This window comes from Mytilus galloprovincialis, chromosome 7 (genome assembly GCF_965363235.1).
Source record: "Mytilus galloprovincialis chromosome 7, xbMytGall1.hap1.1, whole genome shotgun sequence".
Lineage (NCBI taxonomy): Eukaryota > Metazoa > Mollusca > Bivalvia > Mytilida > Mytilidae > Mytilus > Mytilus galloprovincialis.
Window position 1 is genome coordinate 35257790 of NC_134844.1, and position 22876 is coordinate 35280665.

A 22876-nucleotide genomic window follows, 5' to 3' on the forward strand; every position below is an offset into this window, starting at 1 on the left:
TTTTTAAATGAAGCAAAATCTCTTTGTAATGTAAAATATGTGAGTGGTATTTTTTTTTTTTGGTATTGACATCCCTTTCGATAGCCTCCCTAAGGCAGAAATATATTATCTGTAACAACGAATTTGAATGGCTATGGAAAATATTCCGCGAAAAAGACGAAATTAAGTGATCTAAATTACAAGGCCTTCATTCTTGAGTATTGTTATATAAAATTGAAATTTATCATATATTTGTCACATTCTTTTAATTCTTCCTGGATACACACTTATTTCAACAAGATCGAATAACATAAAATAAATATGCAAATGACCTCTGAATTACACGAAGGTGTATCAACCAATCAGAAAATTGTTGACTTAATAACTATTCACATGTTACACGTGGTGATTCAGACCGGTGCAGTGGTAGTGAGTACAACGTTGTTAGAATACAGAACTAATTTTACTATGTTGAACCAGGAATTTTAGATAGCAGCATACATACAGCCTTACAGGATGTTCACAGACAACGTAGTGGCAATGCCAAGGTTTTTATTTATCACACCCATGCATTCAAATTGAAGAATATATCATATATGTGCACGTGTAAAACAAATGTATAATATTAATAATAGTTAGGCAGCAACCATTTGATTTTCTGGGGGGGGGGGGGGGGGGGCTATGGTTTTTTTTGGAAAAAAAAGTTTGTTTCCAGTTTTTGGAGAAAAAAAAAATTTGTTTTTGATTCTGAGAAAAAAAAATTGTTTGTTTCACACTCAGCTGCCACTATATGTAATGCTAAAATTGAAAGAAAAAAATTGTTTTCGACTTGTCGCGAAAAAAATAGATTGTTCTCGCCGCAGGCGAAAAAAAAAATTTGTCCAGAAAAAAAACCATAGCCCCCCCAGAAAATCAAATGGTTGCTGCCTTACTGGCAATATTGGCAATGCTGCAATACTGGGTAGTTTTGGGGCATGAGTAGATCATGTTGGTAACAATTGGCGTTCAGTTAAGTTGTATTCTAAACATATTTTGATTTCCATTAAATGCGTTAATAGTATTACTTTCATTTTTCTTTTTAAATCAAATGTGGTAATGAATTACCTAATGTCTCCTATAAATGTTATTATCAGAGCACTGTTCCTATCTTCGCTAAACAATGTTACCAGACCTGACGGTGCAAAATTCTAATGGGTAGTCAATGTCGATAAAAAAAACTTTTGACTAGAAGTGGAAAGATTGGGCATTTGCTATCCAGAGAGCATGGTCTCCACTGGGACCTCTGACTTTCGTGTTAAAAGGCAGCGCATATACATTTTGTATCATGTATGGACTGACCTTAAGAAGTACTTCCTTAGCTCAACTGATTACGACTGACTAAGTTAATCCCTCACATTTTCTAAGGAAAGCAATCTTGACCCACAAATACCAACAAATGAGATAAATGAAAATAACAAGCTTACTAGGTCACCATAAGGCTTTTCAACAATGAACAAGCCCAGTGTTATTTTTTGTTCATCATATCCTTTTGGTAAACATGATTTTATTGACATACAAATCTGCAATAAAAATTAAGGAGGTCTCATTGAAATTTTATATGCATGTCCTCCCCAAATCTTCTTTCTTAAAATTGAAAAAAAAGGACCATGCATACCTGCCAACTTTTGAAAGTGCCCATTAAGGTTTTAGCGCGCGACAACAATTTCAAAGGTGACAATTCTTTGCAACATTTTTTTGCGCATGCTGTTTTGTGGTCTAGAAAAAGTGTCATATTTGTATGATGAGCTTTCAAGCCTTTTTATTAAGTTTATTTGCATGATTCTATTTATTATATCTGAGTAGAAAAGATGAATATGTAGCTATAAGCCCAGGATTTATTTTCATGTGTAAGGATATAACATGATTGTTGAGGCCAAATAAAAATATATGTGTGGTTCCAGTTACAAAATGTATGTATACTTTTATAAAACAGGGTCGGTAGGTTGGCAATTTTTTTTTTTTTTTTTTTCAAATTTTTATTTTTGATTGTCAAAATCCCGATAAAAATTGGGTGCTTACCGAAATTGTTTCCGGTATTATACATGCCCCAACCGGAAGTCCGCCATTATTACATGTGTTTGGTTTTAAAATAAACAGTCATGATACGTTTTTAGTTTATTTTGTTGCATTCTGTTATGAATTCTTGAATTTTAGCGGTAACAGATACTTCTGATGGAAATTTTGATGACAGAAATCTATGAAATTAATTATTTTAAATCACATTCCTCAAAATTTGATCGTTTGAAAATGAAAAAAAAAGTTCTAGGGTCGGTCCGGTAACTGGGGAACCACACATATATTTTTATTTGGCCTGACTTTTCCAATTTAAAATTATGCACAAAGAAGGACCTTTATCAGGTTGGGAACAACACCTAGGGTAACCCCTCAATGTAAGGACATAAAAACCCTCTTTTTAAGTACAAATAAGCACATATCCATACTATTTGAAGAAATCTTTTCCCAAAGAACTATACATCTTATGATCTATCTGGTATTATATGGTCAACACATGCTCAAGAATTTTGAAGTGTTTTTAGACTTTAACTTCTTTATTTTTCAAAATAATTGGACCCATCATTTAGAAAAGTTGTTCCAAATATAAATTATAATGAATTTTTCCATTTTTAAGTTAAAAAGTCTAAATTTTTCTATTTTATTTTTTACAATAGTAAAATGACCCTTTGTCTTGGGGACAGTCCCTCATTTAAGGGATACCCCTTATGTGGGGGTTTTTGGTCCTTGTGAAAAATAAAAAATAGTAAATTGTACTTTAAATGATTTGGTAATTTAATTGAATACATGTGTAATGTCAATACATTAGTGAATAAACTACTATTTATTATCTTTATGGTAGTACTGCATCATTGAATTTTGTAAATCAGCCATGATCTAATTCTTAATCTGTGCAAGAAACTCATTGGAGGTGAAAAATCACCTGCCAGGTTCACGATTTTACAATTCTGACCAACGCACAGAGGAATCCAACACAAGTTCAAAATCTAGCATGTTAGAATAATCTTGAGAGAAAATGTTTTTGATTGGTTCATTAATTTGATAACAAGAAACACAGAATTTGATTGGCTGAACACATTTATCTTCCCTTGGACACAGTTCAAAATCGGGAACAATCAAATTTTTCGTGTAGATTTTCACAAAATCGTGTTTTAGATGTTTTTTCACGTTCACCATCGTGCAATTGCCACAAAGGGTCAAAATCGTGTAGTAAACGCCTAAATTGTGAAAGTTTGCAGGTATGACCATGCATAAACATGCAGTAAGCAGTCTGCACCAAAAACTTTTTCAACTACTAGTCCGAAGACCAATATTCCAACATTTTTCTTATTGGTCCAAACAAAGTTTTGCAAATACTTACTAGCCCGAATGAAATTTTACTAGTCTGGGGCATCGGACTAGTGGCTAACCGTGCAGACTTAGTAAGAAAACTGTAAACAATGGAAAATAAGATATTTTGCCAATCGCTTCAAAATCAAAAGGCATCTATTCCTCTGTTAGTCCAAATAATTATGACGTCTGGCAAGGCTATTTAAAAAAATTTCTGGAACGCCTTCCTACAATGTCATAATGCTGAAGTTACCATTTTCGGTTGGACTTTGAGAGCACATTTTGCTCTCAACTTTGAGACCCAAATTAGCCATAAAATTTTCATTGAAGGCTTAATTTTTTTGCATATATAAAAAAGTCTTAATACCTTTTATGTTTTTGTTTGTGCAAAATATTTCCAATAAATCCCTACAGTAATAATAAAATAAGTTACAATTCCATCCGAGGCGGGAACTTGTCGACTGCTTTTTTTTAAAAATATTTATCTGATTTCTTTTTACATTTGTTTTAAGAGATTATAAAATTATTTTTGCACCAAACTCAGATAAATTTGACAGACCAGAATTTCCGGAACCTTTGTTTTATATTATCTGGAAATTTAGGTCTGTCAAATTTTACAGAGTTTGGTTCAAAAAATATTTTATACTCCCAAAATGAAGCATCTTTGGGATAAATCAGCCAAACGTTTTAATAAAGCAGTAAATTCCCTCTGAAAGTCCAACTGAAAATATGAGTTCGGCGTTATGACGTCGATGTAAGGCGTCAAAGAAAAAAAATATGATAGCCTTTCAAGATGTCATAATTATTTGGACTATTCCTCTGTCTGAAAGAGGCATTGATACAGAGCATGGATCATCGCATTACAAGTAGACCCACCACTTTAAATGTTAAGTTTTGGGTTTGTAGTAATGCTACAGAAAAAGAATTTATAGCTTGAGCATTTTCTTGATTAAGATGCTCTTAAATAATATCTAACATTTTATATTGTACTTAATATATTTGCCATATAAAGTAGGAATGTGACTAATTAAGGATCTTAGAACTGTTATGACATCTAGATTCATATGTTTTCATTTAAAAAAATAATCGTTTGATGACAATATTCAATAATGCAATGCTGCACTGTTCAAATTTTTTTTTAACATCAGAAAGTAAAAATAATCACTTAACCAGCATGATTAAAGCTTCTATAATATTTTACAGTCCCTGGTGTCTGGACAACATACTACTGAAAGATGTCTCCCCAGAATCATGGAAATATTCACCAGAAAGAAATACAAATGATACAGAATACTACATATTTGAGGAAGCTGGAATTGACAGGTTTGATAGTAAAAATTACTAATTCTTTGACACGTTCAATGCTCAGAACTAGTATAGTTAATTAAAAGATTTGAGACTACAGGGACTACAATATAAATACTGACTGTTTCAATTAATTGTAATTCATGACTTACATTGTATCAGTGGAACATTAAACTTTAACTATTAAATGACACAGGATTTACATTTTATTTGCAATGAAGGCACACATTATTTTGTTTGTGGGTTTTAATTAGTCCCCTGCTGACCAAATTGAAGGGGACTTTAGGTATGTACTCAGTCCATTCTGAGTCTTTTGTCCATTTGTCATTCCAGCAAATTAATTTTTCCACACTTATCTCTTCATGCTTAAATATATTGATTTGATATTTGGTGGATTGTTCTATCATGACAAGTTACAGATCAAGTTTAAATTTGTTCCCATCTGACCATTATGTGCAGCATTATTGTCCTTGAACTTGGAAAATTCACTCAAATATCAGTTTTTCCTCACTTTTTTTTTTCATACTGCTTGAAGATATTGATTTTGATAATTGGTGTATAGATCAAGTTCAATTTTTTTTTATTATGTGCAGAGTAATGGTCCTTGGACTTCAGTTTGAAAATTCACTCAAATTTGCATTTTACAAATTGACAGATTCAGTCACAAAATGAATTGTGTTTAGAACCACACTAAAAAGGAGTAAATTTGCAGTTTTTGCTTTTCATAGAAACTATTCCATATGAATTCAACTTACTTTGAAATATTGTTTGGTATTTTTTTACTGTTATCATTCTTTGGAATACATTTTTTTTTCTTGGGGAAGCATTTTTAGAAGCATTACAAGTAGACCCACCACTTTAAATGTTAAGTTTTGTGTTTGTAGTAATGCAACATAAAAAAAAAGAAATTTATAGCGGGAGCATTTTCTTAATAAATATGCTCTTATAAAATTTCTTACATTATACCTTAAAAAAATCTACAAACTAGAGATGTGACTAATTGATAATAAGGATCTTGAACCCTCATTGAACTCAACATAACATCCAATAAATTATGCCATCGAGATACATTTCTGTTTCATTTTGAAAGTTCATGATTATGATAATGTTTAATAATGCAATGCTACACTGTGTGTCTACACAGTATACATTTAGTCTTAGGTTCATCTTAACAAATGGACAAAAATGGCTGTGTTTACACCTCAAAAATTACACAAACGTACAGACTAACCTGTGCAGTAGGAAAAGTTTTACGACTTGATTATTTTTAGGTGTTAACACAGCTATTTTTGTCCATTTGTTATGATGAACATTAAACAGCTTTAAGTTGTTTTTTAACAATTTTTTAAAGCATAAGTCATTTTTGACAAATGAGCATAGTCACCCATCTATAACAAGATAAGTGTATTGTCCAGAATTACCTGTTCAATTTTTTAGCAAAGTATATAGACAAATATAATGTTTTTATATCCAAAAATAGCACCTTTTAACAAACAACACAGAGATGTTAGATATATGACCTGTATTTTATTTATGTTGGTTATCACAGAACAAAAAATAAATGTTTATATGTTGTTCAGATAGCATGGATAGTATCATTTAAAGTTTGTAACTACATACAATAATGTTTATGTATGTTTATTTATTTTAGGGTAAGACAGTTCAATGATTACTGTAACCTGTCAACAGGAACCAGTGTTGCTAGTTCTGAATGTAGTGATGACCTTTACCTTGATGTTGATGCTGATACAGAGGCGGACCTGTTTGGTGACCTCGCATCATCGGTTCTCAGTATTATACAAGATATAAAAGACACAGGTATTTTATACTTTTTTATAATTTATGAGACTTATCACAAAGCTTTTTGGAAGAACATTTGAACACCTGGCCGGATATTACCCAAGATTTTCGACCAGATCTCTTTTGCTGTCCTCTAATTGCATTCCTCCTTAAATGTTGTATTTTAAGATATTTTATTGCAACAATTTCAGTAGGCAGACTTTATACACATGTTGCACTCCTGGTGCTGTTTATAAGTGGCTAGTTGGGCATGCAACTGTATGTGTGTCACCATAGAAATTTTCTCCAATTGGCTTCATTGTAAAGTTGTTAAAAAAAACTATCCTGTGTTGCATTTTTGGTTTGCTCCTTTACTTTGTAGTACAGTCTGCACGGTTAGCCACTAGTCCGATGCCCCAGACTAGTAAAATTTCATTCGGACTAGCAAGTTTTTGCAAAATTTTGTTTGGCCCAATAAGAAAAATGTCAGAATATTGGTCTTCGGACTAGTAGTTGAAAAAGTTTTTGGTGCAGACTGGTAGTATTAGGAGTATGTGTAAAATGTGCCACAATAATTCTCCATGTGATAACTACCTGTGTATAGATATTTTATACTCTGGTTTTAACATGTGGATACAAAAAATAAAAATATTTACTTTATAATGTCAAGTTTGCCTTGAATGGCACCATGATGCATTCTTTGCTACCTAGACATTTTTTCTGGATTGTCAGTTTAAAAGCGGAACATTTGAGAAATATAAGCGGAAAATCTGTTTGTCTGCTTTGGTTTCCATTTGTTGCTGTTTTATTGAGATTTACCTCCTTCATTTTACCATATAAAATTTGACATATTATCTTTTATACAGAATCTAGATTTATTTATTGTACTTTCTGTTTATAGTTAAGTATACTACTAAGGGTTGCCAAGTTAATTGATTGAATGAAAAGTTTATTTATAACATTAATATCTAAAATTTTGAAGTTGCACAAAAAAATACTTATTATTTATGTGTAACCTTAATCCTTTATTTATACAAGAGTGCACACACTGAAATGTCTCGCCTTCTTTACTATCATTGATATTATGTTGATACTCCTAAATATAAAGCTTTATTATGACTGTCACATAAACTTAACATGAACCATGAAAATGAGGTCAAGGTCAGTTGAACCATATTCCAGGCAGACATGTACAGCTAATAATGCTTCCATACAACAAATATAGTTGACCTTTTGCTTATAGCTTAAGAAAATAGACCAAAACACAAAAACTTAACACTGAGCAATGAACCGTGAAAACCAGGTCAAGATCAAATAAAACCCGCACGACTGACATATAGATCATAAAATATTTCCATACACCAAATATAGTTGACCTATGACATATAGTATTAGATAAAAAGACCAAAACTCAAAAACTTAACTTTGACCACTGAACCATGAAAATGAGGTCAAGGTCAGATGACATCTGCCCGCTAGACATGTACACCTTACAACCATTCCATACAACAAATATAGTAAACCTATTGCATAAAGTATGAGAAAAACAGACCAAAACACAAAAACTTAACTATAACCACTGAACCATGAAAATGAGGTCAAGGTCAGATGACACCTGCCAGTTGGACATGTACACCTTCCAGTCCTTCCATACACCGAATATACTAGACCTATTGCTTATAGTATCTGAGATATGGACTTGACCACCAAAACTTAACCTTGTTCACTGATCCATGAAATGAGGTCGAGGTCAAGTGAAAACTGTCTGACGGGCAAGGGGACCTTGCAAGGTATGCACATACTAAATAAAGTTATCCTATTACTTACAGTAAGAGAATATTTAACATTACAAAAAAATCTGAATTTTTTTTTCAAGTGGTCACTGAACCATGAAAATGAGGTCAAGGACATTGGACATGTGACTGACGGAAACTTCGTAACATGAGGCATCTATATACAAAATATAAAGCATCCAGGTCTTCCACCTTCTAAAATATATAGCTTTTAAGAAGTGAGCTAACACCGCCGCCGTAGCCGCCGCCACCGCCGCCGGATCACTATCCCTATGTCGAGCTTTCTGCAACAAAAGTTGCAGGCTCGACAAAAAATGAATAGTTAAAAGTTTTATAGTTATGTAGAAAATAATTGTTATCAGGAAACTCCTACAGAGGATAATAAATTATGGCTATGATTGTTACAGAATGGTCTTGATAGTTTCAAAGTAGATTTGAATTAAAAACAGAATAGCAAACTACATACGGTAATAATGAAGCATACCAACTTTTGATTAAGCACATTTGGTTTGCTCCTTTACTTTGTAGTATAACTTGCAGAAAAAAATATCATTTGGTGTTCAACCCTCTTCTACATTGTATCTGCCCGTCATGACCATAGACTGTTTAGTTGGTTATAATAGCTGATTGTAAGGGATTGATTGACCAGCTGTTCAAGGATATTTATCTGTGTTGAAGGAGCAAAGATAATAAATCTGAGTAATGTTGGACCTCAATGATCTGTAAAATACTGATAACTGTTGGAATACTTTCTTTCAAGGTCATAGAATATCATTTTAAAGGGGACTAATTGACCATGGACACAATCTCGTTTATTTTACATCAATCATAAATTTACCAATTTTGAATGCATATTTTCATTTTGATAAAAAAATTTCCAAGAAGTCTAAAAAAAATCATATGCCATTCTAATCAAAAACAGAATTGAATTGGCCCCTATTGTTATAGCTAAGTTATAACAGCAACATGATGATTGGACATTATCCTAGTATCAATGATGGATTTTATATTCCGCCCCAGTCTGATTGCTATTCATTTCTATGTCATATTTTTAGTTTTGTCTTTTAAATAGTAGGGCTAGTTAACCCTTAAAAAAATATCATGTGGTGTCCAACCCTCTCACATTATTTCCCCCTTCAAAAGTCCATAGACTGTAAAAGTTGTTTATAATAGCTAATTAAAATGGGATTAATTGACCAGCTGTACAAGGAGCAAAGATAATAAATCTGAGTAATGTTGGACCTCATTGTTCTGTAAAATAGTAATAACTGTTTAATACTTTCTTTCAAGGTCATAGAATATAATTTTAAAGGTGATTACAGGTCCATGGACACAACCGCTTTTATTTTACATTGTTCATTAATTTACCAGTTTGTTTTGACCATGCATATTTTCATTTTGATACTTTTCAAAAAAATCTCAAAAATCATATTCCATTCTTATCCAAAACAAAGATTGATTTTGCCCCTATTATATTAGCTTGGTTATAACAGCAACATGATGATTGGACAATATCCTAGTATCAATGATGGATTTTATATTCCGCCCCAGTCTGATTGCTGATCACTGCTATATATTACATGTTGTACATGTTGTACAAAAACATGTAGGTTAAATAGTAGGGATATTTAAACTCCTCTGAAAAAATATCAAATGGTGTCCATGCTCCCATGCATGTTTTCTTGCAATAGCCCATAGACTGGTAAAGGTGGTCATAACTGATTATGGAAAAGGGATAAATTAACATGCTGTTCATTGACATTAATCTGTGTTAAAGAAAAAAAGATAATCCTTTGACCTCAAAGTTCAGTAAAATGATACTTTATTTCAAGGTCATAGAATATAAATTAAAAGGGGATTACTAGACCATGGACACAACCTCTTTAATTTTACATCGGACATTAATTTACCAATTTGTTTTGATCATGAATATTTTCATTTTGATAGTTTTCAAAAAAATCAAAAAAATCATTTTCCTTTCTTATCCAAAACAGAGAATTGAATTTGCCCCTATTGTTATAGCTAGGTAATAACAGCAACATGATGATTGGACATTATCCTAGTATCAATGATGGATTTTATATTTCGCCCCAGTCTGATTGCTTATCATTGAAATATCATAGTTTGTTAACCAGATTTTTGAAGATGTGCCTGATAGTTTGAAAGATTCAATAAAACATATATATAATGACATCGTGTTGTCACAATAACTGGCTCTGTATTAAGGCCAGATGCTTGAGGAAATCTAGTGCATTTACAACATGGAGCCTTACAGCTTTTTCAAATAACCAATTGCAACTTTTAATTTAGCACATTTGGTTTGCTCCTTTACTTTGTAGTATAAAGAGTATGTGTAAAATGTGCCACAATAATTCTCCATGTGATAACTACCTGTGTATAGACATGTTATACTCTGGTTTTAAGACATGGATACATTTTTAGCTCACCTGGCCCACAGGGTCAAGTGAGCTTTTCTCATAACTTGACGTCCGTCGTCGTTAACTTTTACAAAAATCTTCTCCTCTGAAACTACTGGGCCAAATTTAACCAAACTTGGCCACAATCATCATTGGAGTATCTAGTTTGAGAAATGTGTCTGGTGACCCGGCCAACCAATCAAGATGGCCGCCATGGCTAAAAACAGAACATGGGGGTAAATTAGAGATTTTGGCTTATAACTCTGAAACCAAAGTATTTAGAGCAAATCTGACATAGGGTAAAATTGTTTATCAAGTCAAGATCTATTATTGCCCTTTATAATCATATTTTACCAATTTTTCGTAGATGGCAGCCATGGCTTAAAATAGAATATAAGGGTAAAATGTAGGTTTTGGCTTATAACTCTGAAACCAAAGCATTAAGAGCAAATCTCTCAAGGGGTTTAATTGTTTTTCAAGTCAATATCTATCTGCCCTGAAATTTTCAGATGAATTGGAATTGGGATTTTGGGTTGCTGCCCCACAATTGGTAATATTTAAAGATATTTTGTAGCGTTTTTGGTTATTATCTTGAATACTATTATAGATAGAGATAAAATGGAAACAGCAATAATGTTCAGCAAAGTAAGATCTACAAATAAGTCAACATGACCAAAATGGTCAGTTGACCCCTTAAGGAGTTATTGCCCTTTATAGGCAATTTTTAACAATTTTCATTAATTTGGTAAATTTTTGTAAATATTTACAAAATATTATCCTCTGTAACTAAATGACCAAGTGTATTATAGATAGAGAAAATTGTAAGTAGCAACAATGTTCAGTAAAGTAAGATCTACAAACACATCACCATCACCAAAACAAAATTTTGTCATGAATCCATCTGTGTCCTTTGTTTATTATGCATATAGACCAAGGTGAGCGACACAGGCTCTTAAGAGCCTCTAGTTAATTGTTGGGGGCATTAAGATTTACCCATGTCCATATGTCCTGATAGAAATAAAAATTCTGAATTTGTGTTTTCACATTCTTGGAACTTTACTTTTTCACAATGAAATGTTTTAACTTAAACATAATGCTAGTAACCACCAAACACAGATAAAAGTTAAATGTGAGTGGCATCACTTTTACTATTCTTGACTTGTGTCCCTTTATAAATGAAAAAAAAATGTGAATTTGCTGTTTCTGCACTGTAACTTTACTTAGCCTACTATATTTACAAGCTGAAGTATCTGTTCCATGGACTCTTTCTTCACTTTTTTTTTTTATTAAATCTATCATTAATGACAGAAGCAGACCATCAATTTGTTATGATCATGCTAAATTTCAGTTTGATTGTTTTCCAAGAAATCTCAAAAATCCTATGCCATTCTTATCCAAAACAGTGGATATAATTTGCCCCTACTGTCATGATTGTAATAGCTTGGTTATAACAGCAACATGATGATTGGACAATATCCTAGTATTAATGATGGATTTTATATTCCGCCCCAGTCTGATTGCAGATCATTGCTATGTCATAGTTACTTGTTTCAATTTTTTGGTTTCTATTAGTTGGGCTATTTATTCCCACCAGAAAAAATATCCTTTGATGATGTGATGTCCTATCGTTTTAAACATATTTTTTTTTGCAATAGCCCATAGGTTGTTAAAGATGGTCATAACAGTTTATGCAAAATGTGATAACTACCTGTGTATAGACATGTTATACTCTGGTTTTAACACATGGATACATTTTTATCTCGCCTGGCTTTTGATTAAGCACATTTGGTTTGCTCCTTTACTTTGTAGTTTTAGGAGTATGTGTAAAATGTGCAACAAATAATTCTCCATGTGATAACTACCTGTGTATAGATATTTTATACTCTGGTTTTAACATATGGATACAAATAAAATTTCCTTCATGATGGCTATGTTGCTTGAAATTACACCATTCTGCATTATTTTCTACTCTCTTAAATTTGCTATTATTTAAAAAAAAAAATGATAGTTATAAGATAAAAAAAAACAATGTTCTCTCAATAACTTGCTCTGTATGAAGGCAAGATGAGAAAAAAAATGTAATGCATTTACAACAGGGTCACACATTACATTACTATTATTTTAATAACCATCTTTTATTTTCTGCTCTCTCAACTTTGCTTTGTCACAACCAAATGTTCTGAAACTATTTATGTTTCTATTGTGTTTCCAAGGAATTTAAAAAAAAATTCTATGCATTTCTAATCCACAACAGAGTATTGATGTTGCCCCTATTGTTATAGCTAGGTTATATCAGCAACATGATGATTGGACATTATCCTAGTAATAATGATGGAATTAATATTCCGCCCCAGTCTGATTGCTTATCATTGCTATGTTATAGTTAGTTGTGTTGTAGGTTTCTGTTAGTTAGGCCTTTTACGCGTACAGAAAACAAATATCATGTGGTGTCCTACCCCCAATACATTTTTCCCCTATATTAGCTGTAGACTGTTAAAGGTGATTATTATAGTTGATGGGAAGGCCATTAATTGATCCACTGTTTTTTTTTAGTTATGTTGGACCTCAATGGTATTTGATTAAATTAAAATAGTGAAAAGTATTGGAAGGTGAGAAAAAAAATGTAATGCATTTACAACAGGGTCATACATTACATTACTATTATTTTGATAAGCATCTGTTAATTGTGCACATTTGGTTTGCTCCTTTACTTTGTAGTATTAGGAGTATGTGTAAAATGTGCCACAATAATTCTCCATGTGATAACTACCTGTGTATAGATATTTTATACTCTGGTTTTAACATATGGATACAAAATTAGAATTCTATCCTGATGGCAATGTGACCTGAAATCATCCCATTCTGCATTTTTTTGACATACTACTTCTGAAAGATTTTTAGTGGGAATGTTTCTAAAAAGAACCAGATTATATACATTACTGTCAAATTGGAATTCATGTCTATCTTTTAACCATAAGATATTGGGCATAATAACTGATGGACATAGAATCAGAATCCATAGATGGCATAAAAAATTACATTTCTTTAGTATGCTACCACTTTTATTGGTCTCTAGATATGTCCCTTTATAGATTCAAAACTACTGAATTTGATGTTTCTGCTCTCTACTGTGCTTTGTCTCAACAAGATGTTGTGAAACTTTTTTCTCCAATTGTTTACAAAGAAATCTCAAAAACACTGTGCCATTTTTATCCCAAACAGAGAATTGAATTTGACCCTATCGTTATAGCTAGGTTATAACAGCAACATGATGATTGGACAATATCCTAGTATCAATGATGGATTTAATATTCCGCCCCAGTCTGATTGCTTATCATTGCTATGTTATAGTTACTTGTTTCGATTGTAGGTTTCTGTTAGTTTGGCTATTTATACCCCCCCCCCCCAAGAAAAGAATATTTAGTGTCCAACCATCCAATTGAATCAGAATCAATAGACAGTATAGACATTTAGCCTTGTCTGTCTGTATGGACATCCTGAATTTGGTGTCCTTTCTCAAACTTTAGTTCAATGTCACTTTTATCGTTCTCTAGTTATTTCCCTTTAAAGATGCAAAATTGCTGAATTTGCTGTTTCTTCTCTCTAACTGTGACTTGCCACAACCATTCTTTTCATTTCTATTGCGTTCCAAAACATCTCATTCTCTGCCATTCTTATCCAGGTGTAATACCACCATTGATTTTCCCCAATTAGTCTTTGTCTGCATATAAGAAAATAACCATCACTGGAAGTTAACCCCAATCAAATTTCTCCCCTTATTTTATCTGTGTACAAGGTTTAATCACCATGTAACCTCAAGATTACAAAATATTCTATAGAAATCCCAAATAGAAAAATAATGGTGCTTTGAAATACCTAAGACATATGTTATGACACAGAAATCTTTTACTGCAATGAAATGTAGGATTATTACCTACGACTGTCAAATTCAAGGGAATATTTTTTTTCAACCTATTTTCGTATAAAACCAGATGTGACGTACCATGATTTGGTGGTATTACACCTAAAAATCAGAGGATTGAATTTGACCCTATTGTTATAACTAGGTCATATAGGTCATAACAGCAACATGATGATTGGACAATATCCTAGTATCAATGATTGATTTAATATTCCGCCCCAGTCTGATTGCTGATTATTGCTATATCTTATTTTTCATGTTGTAGGTTAAATAGTAGGGCTACTTCAACCCTCTAGAAAAAAATAAATGTGGTGACCAACCCTCCCATACATTTTGTCTTGCAGTAGCCCATATACTATCTAGTCTGTCTAGTTATAATTTCATCTTTTTAACCTTCATAGAAAGAAAGATGTCAGTGTTTATTAAATTGACCCTTATTTAATCTGTACTTTAAATGTTTAATTGCAACGTTTGTGTTGTATAAAAGGTTTGGGAATGTAAAAATCTTAAAGATTTGTGCAAGATTTCAAGTATGAGTAAACAGAGTTGTCGTCCTTATAATATTATTTCTTTTGATTTTTTTTGTAGATTTTTCTGAAGTTGTCCTTGAAGATATAACTGACACAGACTTAGACTCATCATGTGATAATTGTGACAGAGTTATACCTCCAGCTGAACCAGCCAGTATAGATTTATCTTGCAGTAGTTGTTCAAATTATTCTTCTAAAAACAGAAAACACAAGAAATGGTATGGTATATTTCTGTGATATCATTAAATTTAATTTGATGGAATCTAAGCATTCTAAGGCCATTTTATATCGTATGCTAAATAATGGTTTTAACTTGTTCAAATAATGAAACAGTAGGAAATGTGAAGATTTATTAATGTCATTGATAAATTAATAGACCGCTTTCAGGTTCATCTGTCACCGGAAAAAAATCGTCAATTATGCGCGCCTTTGTGACGTCATTTACCAGATAGAGGGGGCCGCCTGTATCACTGCACTATAAACGTTCATCAAGCATCTTAGTGATCGTCATTGTGCAAAATAAATTATAAATAATAGGTGTTTTGTAGGTACTTAATCACAATTCCCAATGACAGCAGTGCTGATTGTCAATTATGAGAAATCAATTTGCCGCATAATTCGTACAATATAGATTACAGTTTTCCAACCACTTGCTCAACATTGGAACAACGGAAGTGACGACGCACCTATACGCACGAATGATGTTCACTAAAACCAGAGTTTTTGACGGAAATGCATCGAACTGGAAAGTTGTCTATTGCTAAAAATTACAACAAAAATACCTAACTCATTAGGTAAATTCAAAAAGAGAAAGTCCTTTAAAAAAAACTGACAAAATCAAATGTTATCTACCAACAAAATGAGAGAAAAAGCAACTGTCATATTCCTTGATAGTTCTTTACAATGTATTATATATTTACAGGAATGATCTAAATGAGCATGAGAAGGTGATAGTTGTTGACCAGCTAAGTCAGAGAATTAGTCGTGATCTAGGTATTAGAGAACAGTTAGAAGTTTTAAGAATAATAGATCCTAAATCACGAATATCACCCACAGATAAACAGTTCTTAATAGGTTTGTAAATTGTCATATAGGTATTTAATTGTAAGAATTTTCATTCTGCAATGCATTCTTATTCATGTTGTGTGTACATAAATAAAAGAATTTCAAAGGAAATAGATGTTAAGTTTTTGATACAAATTGTATATGTTCCATACATTCATACTTCCACCATGATGTTGTTAAATGAAAGTTGCATTTATCATGCTTTTGAATAATGTGATACAATTGCTGAAAGACCCCTTCCTAAATTATTGAAAACATATCATTCTGTATTCACAATAATATCTTGGTGTTATTTAGATACACCCATTCAGGCTAATGCCCTCACGACGTATATAATACATAGCTGCATTCAGCTGTAGATATGGAGTGATTCTTCTGAAATATCCTTTAATTTTGTTATTTTTTTAATCAAAGAATAAAGGTAAGACTAGCTTTCTGCTTTTTGGTTTGTAACAGATTTTTAATGACATTAATGATGCTTTTTGCTCCTGACTTGTTTTTTCAATGCATCAATTAGTTTATCAGTTTTAGCAAAGGGTTATATTTAAGTTTGAGAAATGAATTAATTATTGTTCTGTTATTTGGGGGTTTTATTATAAATTATCTACAAGAAAAATAATTTTTGAGGGAGCTTTCCAGAAAACTTGGTATGTGGGTTTTTACACGGCACCTCCAATAAAATCTGAAGGTTTTTTTTTTGTTAACTTCTGGTTAAGAATACTTATCACTTTAGATGTTTAGGATATACATACCTCCCCTTACTTACTGGAGGAATTCACATTTAATTCTGGAATAGCTCCATACTCTTAACCAGGGGGTTAGGGGTTCAGTCTTAATCCCACTATAGCTATGATAACAAAGCTACTATTAACATAAAGATTCATATATAAGTCAGTGCAGTATGACCCAAATAAACCTTCAAAGACATCCTAAATATGTACCAGAGCACATTTGTCTTTTGTTATATGTTTAAAAGTTTTGCTTTAACTTGCACTTAAGGTTTGCTGTTGTTGCTGTAACCATGGTGACAAGGGTTCGATTAAGTGCCACAGAAATTATCTTCAAAAACGACCAACAGTATTTATAGAACTGGTGGATTTAATGCAAGATAACACTAATTCATTAAGTCAAAATAGAAAACAATGTCTGTTTCCTATTATAAGATTTATAAGTGATATTTCATGAAAGGAAGTGATGGTTACTTAAAAGATAAAGCATGAAATTTGGGAACAAAAGTAAATTTATTCACATTAATTTTCAAAGAACCTATTAACATGATGATATTTATTTTACTAATGGCAGAATTGCTAAGGTTCTTAAAGAAAAGACTAATGAAAAATTAAACCTAAACTTATTTTACAGTACACAGCTTTGATTGATTGCTGTTTACTAAATGATCAATTAATTTACTTAGACCAGGGAAAAAGTAACCTATAGAATACAATTGATCAATTAATTTACTTAGACCAGGGAAAAAGTAACCTATAGAATACAATTGATCAATTAATTTACTTAGACCAGGGAAAAAGTAACCTATAGAATACAATTGATCAATTAATTTACTAAGACCAGGGAAAAAGTAACCTATAGAATACAATTGATCAATTAATTTACTTAGACCAGGGAAAAAGTAACCTATAGAATACAATTGATCAATTAATTTACTTAGACCAGGGAAAAAGTAACCTATAGAATACAATTGATCAATTAATTTACTTAGACCAGAGGAAAAGATTTACTTAGACCAGGGAAAAAGTAACCTATAGAATACAATTGATCAATTAATTTACTTAGACCAGGGGAAAAGATTTACTTAGACCAGGGAAAAAGTAACCTATAGAATACAATTGATCAATTAATTTACTTAGACCAGGGAAAAAGTAACCTATAGAATAGAATTGATCAATTAATTTACTCAGACCAGGGAAAAAGTAACCTATAGAATACAATTGATCAATTAATTTATCAATTAATTTACTTAGACCAGGGAAAAAGTAACCTATAGAATAGAATTGATCAATTAATTTACTCAGACCAGGGAAAAAGTAACCTATAGAATACAATTGATCAATTAATTTACTAAGACCAGGGAAAAAGTAACCTATAGAATACAATTGATCAATTAATTTACTTAGACCAGGGAAAAAGTAACCTATAGAATACAATTGATCAATTAATTTACTTAGACTAGGGAAAAAGTAACCTATAGAATACAATTGATCAATTAATTTACTTAGACCAGGGAAAAAGTAACCTATAGAATACAATTGATCAATTAATTTACTTAGACCAGGGAAAAAGTAACCTATAGAATACAATTGATCAATTAATTTACTAAGACCAGGGAAAAAGTAACATATAGAATACAATTGATCAATTAATTTACTTAGACATTAATTTACTTAGACGAGGGAAAAAGTAACCTATAGAATACAATTGATCAATTGATTTACTTAGACCAGGGAAAAAGTAACCTATAGAATACAATTGATCAATTAATTTACTTAGACAAGGGAAAAAGTAACCTATAGAATAGAATTGATCAATTAATTTACTTAGACCAAGGAAAAAGTAACCTATAGAATACAATTGATCAATTAATTTACTTAGACCAAGGAAAAAGTAACCTATAGAATACAATTGATCAATTAATTTACTTAGACCAGGGAAAAAGTAACCTATAGAATACAATTGATCAATTAATTTACTTAGACCAGGGAAAAAGTAACCTATAGAATACAATTGCACTTTCATTTCAATATTAGTTTTGCTTTAATTTAGTCAACAGTAGATTACAGATGTTTAAATCTTATTAACCTTGCAGAAATGAGAGTCTGAAGATTTACAAGTCTTTAACCTGCACTTAAGGTTTGCTGTTGTTGCTGTAACCATTGTGACAAGGGTTCGATTAAGTGCCACAGAAATTATCTTCAAAAACGACCAACAGTATTAATAGAACTGGTGGATTTAATGCAAGATAACACTCATTGTAAAGTCTTCAATTCACTCAGCCAAAATACAATAAATATGTGTTCTCCAATACAAGTTTTAAAAATGGTACAAAAATGTATTTCATAAAAGAAAATAGTGTAACAAAAAAAAATCCAGTACTATTAAGTATAAGGAGCATAAAAGTTTTGACTGAATCACATTATCCACGGACTAAAAGTCGTCGATTCACTCAGCCAAAATACAATAAACATGGGTTGTCTAATATAAGTTTTAAAAATGATATTTCATAAAAGAAAACTATTTTAAATTATTTTCAGTAGAGCATACTTTTCAAAAACCAACATAACATGCATAATTTTAAATAATATTTCTTGTATTTATGGCAACATTAATGTGGTACTTATAATTTAGAATATATAAATTTAATACTCTACCAAGCAGTATTTGCTTGACATCATGCTTTGAGTATGGGTGTGTGTATAGGGTAGTTTAAATAATGATTTAGTTTAAACTTAAAAAGTATGGTCATCATATTGAAATTAATGAATCTCATCTTTCAAAAGGTGCAGAAATTGATATTTATACTAACAGTGCTTGTTTGCTTGCAGATATAACAAACATGACAGAAGAAAAAATAGAGAAAATACAAGATTATATAAAGACACATTCTTGTTCAGATTGTCAGTCAGATGATAATGGTGTATCAACGCCATCACCAAGAAAAAGTAAAAAGGTATTGATCTTCAATAATATAATATACATTATTTTGGACCTTAGATGATTGGTAACCATACATGCCATATGGCCTTTGACAATTGAGAAACCTATAATCAACTATGAAAGGTGTCTACATGAAAAATGGGTAACAATTCAAACAAGAAAACTAACATCTTAATTTTTGTCGAGCCTGCAACTTTTGTTGCAGAAAGCTCGACATAGGGATAGTGATCCGGCGGCGGCGGCGGCGGTGTTAGCTAACTTCTTAAAAGCTTTATATTTTAGAAGTTGGAAGACCTGGATGCTTCATACTTTGTATATAGATGCTTCATGTTACGAAGTTTCCGTCAGTGACATGTCCAATGTCCTTGACCTCATTTTCATGGTTCAGTGACCACTTGAAAAAAAAGTTCAAATTTCTTGTAATGTTGAATTCTCTCTTATTATAAGTAATAGGATAACTATATTTCATATGTGCGTACCTTGCAAGGTCCTCATGTCTGTCAGACAGTTTTCACTTGACCTCGACCTCATTTCATGGATCAGTGAACAAGGTTAAGTTTTGGTGGTCAAGTCCATATCTCAGATACTATAAGCAATAGGGCTAGTATATTCGGTGTATGGAAGGACTGTAAGGTGTACATGTCCAACTGGCAGGTGTCATCTGACCTTGACCTCATTTTCATGGTTCAGTGGTTATAGTTAAATTTTTGTGTTTTGGTCTGTTTTTCTCATACTATATGCAATAGGTCTACTGTATTTGTTGCATGGAATGATTGTAAGGTGTACATGTCTAGCGGGCAGATGTCATGTGACCTTGACCTCATTTTCATGGTTCAGTGGTCAATGTTAAGTTTTTGAGTTTTGGTCTTTTTATCTAATACTCTATGCTATAGGTCAACTATATTTGGTGTATGGAAATATTTTATGATCTTTATGTCAGTCGCGCAGGTTTTATTTGACCGTGACCTCATTTTCACGGTTCATTGCACAATGTTAAGTTTTTGTGTTTTGGTCTATTTTTCTTAAACTATTAGTAATAGTCAACTATATATGTTGTATAGAAGCATTGTTAGCTGTACATGTCTGCCTGGCATGGTTCATCTGACCTTGACCTCATTTTCAAGGTTCATTGGTCTTTGTTTAGTTATTTTGGTTAATGTTAAGTTTATATGACAGTTGTTATAATGCTTAACTTTATACTTAGGACTATCAACATAATATCAATGATTAGTATAGAAGGCGAGACATTTCAGCATGTGCACTCTTGTTTAACAATACAATTTACGAAAAAAAATATGGTAGACATTAACCAACAACCACAAGTTACAGGCTATTGACTTAACAGTGTTTTTTTCCCAGGTGTGTGTGTGCTAGTTTGATTTTTTTCTCATATGGAAATTGAAAAAATTTAGCCATTATTCTAATCGTGAAAATGTTAGTCAAAGACTTAATTTTGGATATCTGATGTGCTTCCTTTGGATTATTATCTTCTAATCTGTAACATTATTTTAGCAATTTGTGTAAATAAAAGCAAATGCAAGCAATTAATTCAAAATAATACTGTTTATTAAAATTCTATTTTAGCGACAAATGTCTCAGGAAAGGAAAAACCAACAGCGAGCTGATAGACAAAGACAGAGAAAAGATTACAGACAGATACTTAAAGAAAAACGCAGTGGATTGTTTGTGAAAGAAGAAGTATTATCAATGTCTCGGTTAACTCCCCCTCCTGAGGAAGAAGATATAGACATTATAGGATAGCAGACATAGAAAACAACAAGATATCAATGTCAGATGAAGAAACAGTATCGAGAATTCAATAAACTTTTAGTATATATATACTTGTACTTAAAACAATTATTTAAAAATGTCATGTCAAATTTTAAAAGATAGTCGACTCATCGTTTTGTCTTTTCTTGATCAGTCTAAAGTAGTTCATTTTAAATTATACAAATTATTTAATATTTGTAACCCCAACACACCAAGTTTTGGGGTAGATACGAAACATCTCATCTTATTGTTCAGGTGCCTTGTTAGCACAACTCCTCTTAAACTTAACATATTGATGAAACAAAACATGGTTGTTGAACATCTATTTCAGTATGTGAACAATTTTGGTCCTAAAATGTAAAAGGGAGAAAAACAACCTATACTGAATTGAAACATTGGAATCAAGTTTGGCACTTAAACAGAGGCACTCTAGTCATTTTTTTGTAAAAAAGAAATGCATTTCAAAAAAATGAACATGTGTCTAAATATAAATTTTGCTGAAATATATTAGTTAAACAAATCAAACAAGCATTCTGGAGAGTTTATTGTGACTTATCTTATTTGCCAGTAGGAAGTGGTCCATAAGGCTGTGTGGATTGTATACAGTCCTGCTTATTTAGGATATATGATATTGTCACTTGCATTGTTATTTGTGATAAATTAATGTGATATCTTAAATATTTGATGCTTTGTTGGTTTGTTGACAGTTAAAATATGATATCTAGTAAGTTTTTTATGTTTTGATGATATAAATACTTACAAATGACATAAATATATATATACTAAAACTTATTGATCAGATGTACCTGGATTATTGTTTCTTCTACATGCAATATTTAATGACAATAAAACAGTAGAAATATTGATATATATAGTATGCTTTATTCTGCCTCAATTGTGATGACTACTACTGTGGATTCAGTTATTTTCTTGTATTGGGGGGGGGGGGGGGATACTATTTTTCGTGGATTTGCCACCAATTTAAGTGTACATAGCTTTTATTGAATTCGTAATTCATTGGAACATTTGAATCAAAACTAACAAAAGTATTATCCAATGAATAGTAATGAATCCACAACAGCATGGATATGGGTCTAATATCAGCTGCCTGCATGAAGTTGTCATTTCTCACGAGTTTAAGACAGCCATATGTGGAATAGTAAATACAACTTATGATATTAAAGATTAAGGCAGATATTAGTAGTCAAGAATGAAAAGATTTCAAGTTTGGTTTAAGATATTGTCATGTACCTTCATAGAAGT

The 22876-nt window shown here is 31.7% G+C and overlaps 1 protein-coding gene across 2 annotated transcripts; it reads left to right on the top strand.

Annotated features, from left to right (window-relative positions):
- The first annotated feature begins 357 nt into the window (after positions 1-357).
- Positions 358-22479, top strand: LOC143082868 (protein FAM199X-like). Of its 2 annotated transcripts, XM_076258832.1 has the most exons (7): positions 358-527; positions 4564-4683; positions 6317-6483; positions 15165-15324; positions 16029-16180; positions 19732-19856; positions 21428-22479. In XM_076258832.1, the coding sequence occupies exons 1-7, from the start codon at positions 496-498 to the stop codon at positions 21602-21604; spliced, it is 933 nt and encodes a 310-aa protein (XP_076114947.1). In that variant the 5' UTR covers positions 358-495; the 3' UTR covers positions 21605-22479. The 2 variants fall into 2 exon arrangements, with proteins under 2 accessions (XP_076114947.1, XP_076114946.1); XM_076258831.1 differs by lacking the exon at positions 358-527 and having other exon boundaries at positions 4520-4683.
- Positions 22480-22876: the final 397 nt, after the last annotated feature.